At 50.3% G+C, this 10,474-nt stretch overlaps 1 protein-coding gene across 2 annotated transcripts; it reads right to left on the bottom strand.

Annotated features, from left to right (window-relative positions):
• Positions 1 to 5: 5 nt before the first annotated feature.
• Positions 6 to 8,702, bottom strand: anapc5 (anaphase promoting complex subunit 5). 2 transcript variants are annotated; one of them, XR_011035085.1, is made up of 18 exons: positions 8,305 to 8,702; positions 8,104 to 8,183; positions 6,942 to 7,051; positions 6,471 to 6,714; positions 6,295 to 6,361; positions 5,801 to 5,902; positions 5,518 to 5,708; positions 5,365 to 5,446; positions 5,174 to 5,266; positions 4,479 to 4,660; positions 4,267 to 4,402; positions 4,069 to 4,143; positions 2,964 to 3,085; positions 2,778 to 2,885; positions 2,511 to 2,658; positions 2,270 to 2,432; positions 1,729 to 2,162; positions 6 to 252 (listed from the first exon to the last, which is right to left on the bottom strand). XR_011035085.1 is itself a non-coding variant. In XM_068311795.1 (17 exons), exons 1-17 carry the CDS (start codon positions 8,500 to 8,502, stop codon positions 1,942 to 1,944), a joined length of 2,322 nt encoding a protein of 773 aa, XP_068167896.1. In that variant the 5' UTR covers positions 8,503 to 8,702; the 3' UTR covers positions 6 to 1,941. The 2 variants fall into 2 exon arrangements, 1 of the variants encoding a protein (XP_068167896.1); XM_068311795.1 differs by having other exon boundaries at positions 6 to 2,162.
• Between the last annotated feature and the right edge of the window lie 1,772 nt (positions 8,703 to 10,474).

The raw sequence follows: 10,474 nt of genomic DNA, 5'->3' as shown, positions 1-10,474 counted from the left end.
GCTGGGGGTTGGGCTGGGGTAAGGGTAGGGGTTGGGCTGGGGGTGGGGTTGGGTAGGGGTAAGGGTAGGAGTTAGGGGTGTCATGTCGAATCAACTCTAAACATCGTGAGCAGGTATAGTAATTAAACGAGGACGCCTCAGGTGGTTTGCCTGTTTCACCGAAACGCACCCATCTTTTAGTGGAAGCTGTTTTCCGTCACTCCTCAGATGTTGCGTCATGTTCTTAGAGGTTCAGTCGATGTGAAGCGTTTTCTGAAAAATACATTAGCAGATATATTTTTCTAAACATGCATTGTTCTTATGCCGCCATCGTTGCCATGTTTGTTATTATTAAACATTTTGAACAAATCCTCCGTGTTGAAATTTCTGAACCTGAAGTTGCCAAGAAATCAGGAAGCAATATTTAATGCAGGACACACAACTCTTCCAAAATCAAAATCAAACCAGAATTTTTTTCGCTACACAATCAGTTTCACAAGATGATGATTAAATCTCCTGGATGACTAATTCAAGGTTGGTTACCTGCAACTAATGAGTTTTTTCACAGTAGTCAGTCTAAACGTCTGCTTTCCAGGCATAGCTGAAGCTACACTTAACATTAGCTTTACTGTTAGCTTAGCCTGTTCCGCCTCTCCTGCTTAAAGAAGCATGAAGCTACTGGATAAAACATTCAAGCACTTTCAAGGAACCATGTAAGGCTCGGGACTTTTGGCTTGAATCTTGCATTTTGTTAAGCCAATAGTCCAGAACCTCTGCCAACTTGGCTCATGCTAAAGATAAATGCTATCATAAGCATACTAACACAACAACATGCTAATACCTGATGACACAATTTCATTGATTTAAACACAAACCTTATTTCTGGGTGTCTAGGGGAAAATTCTAGAGTTAGCATTTTTTACGCGTAGCAACAGAATGAGAAACGACAGCCGACAAAACACCGAGTTCAAAACTCTTCACACAAATTTTTATTCTTAAAATATTTAAGAACGAACTTGTTTAGTTTGGGTACCTGTCCAAAGCCCACCAAAACTGTACTGTAACAGCATCAAGCTACACGTTAGCATCAACACCCACGTGACTTTCTTTTTTGCTAATTGGCACCAAAACACAAATTCAACCTGAGGATCGATTAGATTTCAAAAAAGGCTTTTTGTTTTGGAAACACTTTGAAGTCATGAATATGAAATATATTCAGTAACAAATGACTGAACAAGTGCAGGATTCAGAAAACTGACCTGTTTTTAGTAGGATTTCTTATAAATGACTTCAAATCAACTTAATTCAGAGGTTTGCCCCGCCCCTTTTAACCCCTTCATGGGGTACTTCTGTCGTTCTTTGATTTTTATCCATTAACTCTTATTTCCTACTGGATCAGGACATGTCTGACATCAATATCTTTATTTTTACGCGTGTTGCGTTGTGCTAGCGTAGACGAGGCTAACGAGTCGATCCCAGAACCTCCTCCAACCAGACGTCACTCCTGGACGCGTTTCCCTCAGAGCTTATCCTCGCTTCACATCAACTAGACATGAAGGCGGTCGTTAATCTTACGGTGAGGTAATAAATCTCAGGTTCTCGGCTCGGAAACGCGATCTGCTGCCTGAGCGCCGCGTTCCAAATGGAATCCTGGATTCGTGGCGGGGCCTCATCAGTATTCCTCTGGTAGAACGCGGAACGGGCTGGGTCGGTGCGACACATTCATCACCGAGCTAACTGTGATATTACCCTCATTCATCACGGATTGGCAGGCGCACGGGCGCCGCGGCGACGCCTCCTGATGAACTCCAGACGGTTCTTCGTTGCCGCCCACAGGAAGACCGTTCTTCGTCTGCTGTAAACTTTTATTAGTCTCATCCCAGTGGCTGTCTTAAACCCCCCCTAAGCAGGACAGACCTCGACCTCCATCCCGCGGCGTTCCGCTCGGTGTCGAGGCTGAACTCAGACTCGCATGGAGGCGGGGGGCGCCGGGGACTGGAGCTCCTGGTCCAGGAGCCGGAAGAGAACGGCGCTCTGGTTCCGGAGCGACGTCTGACCCAGGGCGTGGTGCAGTTGAGCCAGGAGGAAGTGGACGTCACGCAGACGCTCCTTACAGTTCAGCTGGGAGAAATAAGCCGCCGCCTCCTTCAGGGAGTCGACCGCCAGGTGCGCCAGACGAGGATCTGCAGGGAGGCGGCGAGCAGCGGCGTGAACGGAGGCTCGGGAGCCGACGGATGTTCCCCCAGACCCGGACTGAACTAGCACTGGCGGTTCTGTGGGCGGGGCCTACCTGCTGGTTCCTGTCCGTCGGGCGTGAACCCGGCCACGGCCATCTGGCAGCGGGCCATCAGCAGCAGGGCGCGGCCCCGGTCGATGATGGCGCCGTGGGCCAGGACGGGCTCCAGGGCCTGGTGCAGGACGCTCAGCGCCTGCTCCGGGACGCCCAGCATCAGCTGCAGACGAGGAGCCGCGTGTCAGAACAGCGTTAGCAAGAAGTGCTGCGCGGAACGCCGCGATGGCGAGGGTCTGACCTGAGTGAAGGCCAGGTGCAGGACGGTCTCGGACGCCAGCGCCTGCAGGAAGTGCTGCCGGGCCAGAGCCAGCGCCTGCAGCAGCAGAGGGAGCGCCGTGGAGAAGCCGGACGACTCCCAGTGGAGCTCGGCGGTGGAGAGGAGAACTCTGGGAACGGAAAGGGGAAATGTCAGCGCCAAGACGGAAGCTCCTCCTCCTCAGGCTGAACCCCAGGGCGTCCAAACCAAGCGCTTAAAATGGGTTTCAGCCAATCGGAGCGTCCCTACCTGATGACCACCTCGGTGCACCGGTTGTTCTCGCAGTGAGTCTGCAGCCGCTGGAGGACGGCGTACGCCTCCGAGCTGCGGTGGAGCGCCTTCAGGACCTGAGCCTTCCTGTAGGGATTGGGGGGGGGAGTTACATCGACACGCATACGTCACACACACATCACACACACCTGGACCCGGGCGTACCTGTACAGGCCTTCGGTCCGGTTCAGGGCAGCTATGGCCGTCACCAGCGGTTCTGCTAGGTGGTATTTCCCTTCGTTCATGTGGCGCTCGAACTGGATCTTCAGGTCACACAACATCCAGAGCTGGAACACGGGACCATCATCATCATCACCATCATCACCATCATCATCACCACCATCACCATCACCATCATCATCACCAACACCACCATCATCATCATCACCACCACCATCATCATCACCATCACCACCATCATCATCATCATCACCATCATCACCATCATCATCACCAACACCACCATCATCATCATCACCACCACCATCATCATCACCACCATCATCATCATCACCACCACCATCATCATCACCATCACCACCATCATCATCACCACCATCACCATCATCATCATCACCACCATCATCATCACCACCATCACCATCACCATCATCACCACCATCATCATCATCACCATCACCACCATCACCATCATCATCACCACCATCATCATCACCATTACCACCATCATCATTATCATCATCACCACCATCATCATCACCACCATCACCATCACCATCATCACCACCATCATCATCATCACCATCACCACCATCACCATCATCATCACCACCATCATCATCACCATTACCACCATCATCATTATCATCATCACTTCACCATCATCATCACCATCACCACCATCATCATCATCACCACCATCATCATCACCACCATCATCATCATCATCATCACCACCATCATCATCATCATCATCTATTCAGCTGCTCCAGGTTGGACCTGGAATTGAGTTTTTTGATTGTAACTATTTTAACACTTGAATTAAACATGTTTTCCTACTCAGGCACCATTTCTGAGTCTTTTATCACTTTTAGTTTCTTTTTCTTTCTTTTCAGGGTGAAAATTCTGGATGTGCTTCAAGCTAACACCAGTTAGCATGACGCTACGTTCCTCCTCCATGCGTTTCCACGGATGTGAGGATGAGGAGCGAACGGCGAGGCTTCAGCTTTGTGCGAAGTGCTCCTTTAACAGCTCTAAATATCGCAGGAGGGGGCATGTATTTTTGTGTGTGTGTGGGGGGGGGGGGCACCTTGGCGTGCTGCGAGTGGGGAGGAAATTGCTCTTTCAGATGCTGCAGGATCTCTGACACGGATCCGTAGAGGCCCTGAAACGAAGGCAGACGTCACACAGAGTCGCTCCACGTCGGATCCAAACGGACCACACACACACACACACACACACACACACACACACACACACACACACACACACACACACACACACCTACCTGCTCGGCGTGCAGCTCTGCCAGGTGGCACAGGACCACGGCGAACGCCTCCGTGTTGTTCTGCTGGACGCCGAAGTTGACGGGCTCCAGGCTGCTCATGTTGAGCAGCAGCTGCGCCTGCTGCACGGCCATGGTGCTGCTCGACACGGGGGGGGCAATGTGTGAAAACCGTGTACCGACACCCCCCTGTGGACGCGGTGGGCGGGGCTGACCTCTTGCCGTACAGCCTCCACATGGAGGTGGTCTGAGCCAGGCTGATCTCGATCAGCTCCGACAGGCTGTGCTTCCAGTGCAGGACGTCCGTGTCCTTCAGCGCGTCCAGCAGCTGGTGGGCCGTCCGGCCCCGCGTCGCCCCCTGCTGGACCAGAGACTGCACCCCCAGAGACGCCAGGTACTGGGGGGGGAGGGAAGCGTCAGGTAGAAACAAACAGAAACCAGATCCAGATTAAAACAAGTTCATTAAAATAAGGACCTCATGAAATCACAACAGACTTTATTTATTTAAACCACAGGCGAACGCAGGTCAGTTTACTTTATACAACTTATTTTACTCCATCAGACGTAAAACTGATGAGGAATTCTGCCGATACGTCTTCAGACGTTCTAAAACACTAAACTCCTCTTAGGTGACGTAAAAACCCTCGATGTGAGTTACAGAATGAATATTTTATACTCCTGAATAGAACAGCAGGGAAAAAATATGTTTTGCAGAAATGGAAGGCGGGACTTCCATCCCTTTCACAGGAAACGGCTGAACGAACGAACACACACACACACGCACACACACACACACTGACTTTCGACTTTCTGTGTGAAATCAAACGCTTTGATAAAATTATCTTTAAATAAATAAATAAATAAATAAATAAGGACGTAAACTGGGGGGGGGGGTCTTTGAATGCCTCACCGGCAGGCAGAAGTGAGCGGCCATCTTCACCGAATCCTCGGTCAGCATGGTGCTGTCGGACCCCCTCATCTGCTCCAGGACGTTCAGCCAACTCTGTCAAAGGGGGGCACAGAGAGAGAGGGGGGTTTGCCTGAATCAAGTTGATCTGGACCAGCTGGCGGCGGCGGTGGCGGCAGGGGGGGGGGCGTTACCAGGCAGTGCTGCAGGCAGACGTGGTCGTTGGACTCCTGGGCGATGCGGATCGCTTCCTGCAGCGCCAGGTCGGCCTGCTGGCTGAGGAAGACGAGACCGTCAGCGACCTCCCCCATGTCCGTCCGTCCCCCCCCCCCAGCTCCTCTACTCACTAGTGACCGAAGCGACAGTGCAGGCTGGCCAGGTTGAGGGCGGCGTAGCGGAGGCTCCGCCCGTAGCCCTCGTCGCCGTTGCTCTTCCCTTCGTTCCCCGACAGGATGAGTCGGTCGAAGAAGTGAAGGAGGCTGTGAGCCGACAGGAAGATGTCCTGCACCCGCATGCTGTTCAAGTAGTTCAGGCAGTGCTGGGGAGGAAGCAGGTGATGAAGATGAAGATGGACCAAGCGCCCCACCACACCCTCCCCAGGAGGACGTGAATGCAGCTGAGCGTCCTCACCGCCTCGGCGAAGTCGGGGTTGAACTTCAGCATGTTGTTGAGCTCCTCCTGCAGCGCCGCCGGCTTCAGAGCTTTGTTCTCGTCGTTCTTCAGGAGGTACGCCTGGGGGGGGGGGGCACACAACAGGACGGCCAATCAGGATCCGATCTAGAACCCGCTGACGGTTTATAACCATCTCTAATCCATCACGTCTGTCCTCATCACTCCTCATTTATTCCCAGCGTTCATGAGAAAAACTCGTTTCCCCCAAAACAAAGTTTCTGCCTGTTTCACCCAGAAACCGTCACAACTTTTGATTAATGATCAAAAAGAATTCCTTGTCCTGCAGTTAAATGTGGAAACAAACAACAGAAATTCATTTTCTGCTTCTGTTGATTTCAGATCTTCTGCATCGCCTCATCGCCGTAGCGACGGAACGACACCCACGACGGGCGCCGTAGCGACGGCCGGGCGTCGGCTTCAGCTCACGTCATCCTTCCGTTTAAATCACTCACCTGCCTGGCGAGAAAGTACTCGGCTTGTTTCTGGGACAGGGGGCCCCGGCTGGGGGCGACGTCGCCTCTGGAACAGGAACAGACAGTCAGCTGTTAGCCATCACCATGGAGACCAAAGGAAACGCTGTATCTCCAATCTGGAAACTGAAACGCATTCAAACGGCGGCGACACCAACCGGAGCTCCGACTCGTGCAGGGGGGGGTCCGACTCGTCTTTTTCCATCCCGTCCCCGATCAGATCCTCGCTGCCGGTCAGGTCCATGTCGGAGTCGTCGGCGACCAGCGGGGGCGGGGCCTCCCCCCCATCGTTGGGCTTGGCGTAGTGGCCGTGGTAGTAGAGCTGCAGCGACTTGTAGAGCTTGTAGACCTGACTGAAGGACAGCTTGTTGTAGGCCAACAGCATGTGGCGCATGAACAGCCCTGAAAGCGAGGGAAAGCTCGTCACGCCAACGCCCCCGGAGCTCCGGCAGCACAAACACGTTCACAACCACGTTATTCTGGGATCTTCTGGAGTCGTGGGAACTCGTCTACTTCTTCAGGCGTTCAAGAGAACGCTGGAAGCTCCAGGAAACCCGCCACCTACGTCCGATCAGCGTGAGGGTGCGGACACAGAAACGGAACCCTCCCTCTGTGGGCGACCTACTCACCCACCACACTCGTCTTGTAGGCCTCAGAATCGAAAGCGGTGAACGGAGTGGGGAGAGTGGAGAAGAAGTACTCCATGTCCTTCAGCTCGCCGTTGGCCATCTCGTGCAGCCTGAGAGGACAGAAATAAGACGTGGAATAAAAACACACCCGTCGTTGTTTCTGGGTCCATCTGAGAAAACCTGGTCACTGTCTAAAAGCTGGTCGAGCATCTGGACGTAGGGAAGGTTGTGATCGCTCCAAACGTGAGGTTCATGAGCCGCCAGCCCAGCTAGTGACATCATCAGGTGGGCGTGTCAGTCCATGAGGAGCAGGATTACTGATGGAATCGCTGCTGATGGGGAACTCGAACAGTCTTCTATCATTTTCTTTGTTAACTCACTGGCTGCCATTCATGTCTAGAGATGTCACTTATGTCCTTTGGTTGGGGGGGCAGAGGCACACCATCAGTATCCTACTCCCACAGCAGTGTGGGTGTGAACTGATCTCCAGTAGGGGGCAGTAGGGCTGTGTTTGGACGAGCCATCGGTGTCTATTACACGAGAATAAGACAGGAAGAGACAGAGGAGACGAAGATCGCGACAAAATCAGGCTGCTCAGACTCATACGGAGAATATTTCATGTTAGTTCGGTGAGAGTCACAATTGTGAGAAACGATGACGGACAGATTGAATGGGTGGAGGATTGAAAGTCATCCCCGTCAGTGTGACCTCTGAACCCCAGACCCTCAGATCTGATATCACTGCTACAGCCAAAAAAAATCATTTGTTGTTGTCAAATAGACGCTGAACATAGTTGTGCATTTGTATCTAAACCTGTTCTGTGTTGTGTTTGTTGTTTACAGAAGTAAACAACTGTTTAGATGTTTGAGACGTCAATAAGGCTAAAAATACTAGCATCAAAGTCTCCATCCTGCTCTTCACACAAACAAGACCCACCCTGTGTTCTACTGCTGGTAACTAAAGAACCCACAACGTTAGAAACAAACTTTTTTTCCTGAGTCTAAACTTTATTTTGATGGTTTCACTGTGTTTAGAATCACAGAACTAAACATTCTGTGGGCCCCGACAGAGGGCAGGTTTCCATCATCCAGTACACTGGTAACCAGGGTAACGGGATGGTGTTACCGGTGTGTGGAGGGGGTCCATGGACCATCACACCGACCTGAGTTTGACCGCGTAGGCAGACTGAGGACAGCACTCCTCCACGGTCCTCAGGAACTGGTCCAGGCTCAGATCCGGACCCTGGACCGAGCAGAGCACACAGCGTTAGCTTAGCGTTAGCTCAGCCACAGAACCGACCTGCCGCAGGGTTAGCAGCGTTAGCTTAGCGTTAGCTTAGCGTTAGCTTGTCCACATCACCGACCTGCTGCAGCGGCAGGATGAGCTTGTTGAGCAGCCTCCTCTCCGGGAGGCTGACTTTGGACGCCGTCATCTCGTACAGCAGCGCCAGCACGGAGATCTTGTAGGGGGTGACCCAGTCTTTGATGCCGAACACGTTCGCGTGGACCACCCCGTTCGTCATCATGGGGTTGAAGTACAGGCTCTCGTGGACACTCGCCATTCCGACGGCAGTCAAAACAGCACAGAGGACGGTTCGACGCGGCTAGCTGGCTAGCATCCCGTTAGCTCGTTAACAGCAGCGAAACTCTTTGAGAAGAAAAGCGGATTAAAGTTTATTCTCTGCTAACTCGCGTCGTTTCGGTGAGACGTTTCCCTGACGGTCCCGCTAACTCCGTTCAAACCGCCCTCCTTCCGCCGTCCCCTGAAATATACGTCATCAAGAGAAGAGAGCACATTTTTTTTTGTTTCAATAAACTTTATTCATATGTTTCAGGCTAATGTGGTTCAATAACAGAGGTACTGTACAATAGTTGATCTGGTACAGCATTAAGGCTATGTAGCTTGCTAGCTAGCATCCGTGACAGAAATCTAGAAATGTGACGTAAATTCATGTCGACTGCTTCCGGTCAAACCAACGTCCCGTAAAAAATACGTCATCGTCTTTTTTTCCAATAGTAAAAAAAATAATCAGTTAAATTAAACCAATCTCCATAAAGGATGATTATACGCTTTTAGATGATTATCTTTAAGTGCGGTAACTTTACGTATTTTTTTTTACTGTATTTAGGTGATCTCTACCGGAAATAGCTGCATCAATCTCCATGTCCATTTAAGCATCTTATTTTGAAAGTGCTCACCGGAATATCTTGTCACCCTTTTTTATTTCATCAACAAATCAAGTTATTGCAGCACAAAATAACGGGCGTAAACATCAACAATACAACAATATATCCTAATATATAACATATATTATACTGCATATAAATAAAACAGCTAACTTCCGCCTTTCAGTCTGATTTAGCGCCGCACAGGTGACGTTTAAACGACCTGTAGTTGTACACTAGCGCCCCCCGATGGTCGTGTGTTGGAACAACACCCCTAATGTTTAGTTTCGACTGTTCAGATCAAGTTGTTGATGTATTGTCCCTAATAATCTTTAAATAAACAAATGCTTTATTTCCCTGCTTCTGTACAGTTTAATTAAATTGATTGAAATTATTAAAATATCTGTTTAATCAACATTGAAAAAGAATAAAATTTTATCCTGTCATCTCTTGGCATCTAATAGAATTTAATTATGAACATCTATATCACTCTTTCATGTGTCATTTTTCCGATAAATATTTATTTTAACATATTTAACATTAAATTAACATGAAAGGTAATGTGAATAGTATTGCAGTACCGTAGATGGTCAGAAGATGGCAGTAGAGAATTGTTAGGGGACCGTGTGGTCCAGCTCTCCTCAGGAAGCATCTGAGAGGAGAGACAGTAGCTTTACTGTGTCCCCCAGCGTCACTCCCTCACCCTCCTCACCCCTCTCCCCGTCTGAGGTGGAGTCAGTGGATGGAGCTCAGGCATGTCTGTCAGGAAGGAGGTTTGAAAACGTTCCAATCAAGTTTTAACGCTCAAGTCAATAATGAGTCAGAGGGAGAGAAAACACAACCAACTGGATGAGTCTGAAGGATTTCATGTCAGCACCATCCATCTGTCCATCATCTATCCGCCTCTCCGTCTGCAAAGCTCCTCGTATCCCTCCATCATCCATTCATAAAGGATCTATCACCTATCTACATTATCCATCCATCCGTCCATCCATCCATCTTTGTCTTCTTCTATGTTTCTGGCAGTCCTCCCAGGAGGCGCGTTGTTCCGTCCTGGTTCCAGGTGGTCTTCCCCCGCTGACCTCTGACCTGCTGTGAGGCATTCAGGTTCCAGCTGACCCTGGGTCAGCCTCTAAACGGATCACATTGTGATCCGGACCCCATGTGGGCTCCTTCAGATCCAGTCCAAGATGTGATCGCAACCCCACAACCCTTCAGGGGGTCTCAGTCACGTTAATCAGAACCACGTGATAGATAGATAGATAGATAGATAGATAGATAGATAGATAGATAGATAGATAGATAGATAGATAGATAGATAGATAGATAGATAGAGAAAAGGAAACAGGGGGACCTCTGGAGGACTTC

Source organism: Antennarius striatus, chromosome 3, assembly GCF_040054535.1.
Source record: "Antennarius striatus isolate MH-2024 chromosome 3, ASM4005453v1, whole genome shotgun sequence".
Lineage (NCBI taxonomy): Eukaryota > Metazoa > Chordata > Actinopteri > Lophiiformes > Antennariidae > Antennarius > Antennarius striatus.
Note: the sequence above shows the minus strand (reverse complement) of the source record. Positions and strands in the feature narration are given on the sequence as shown.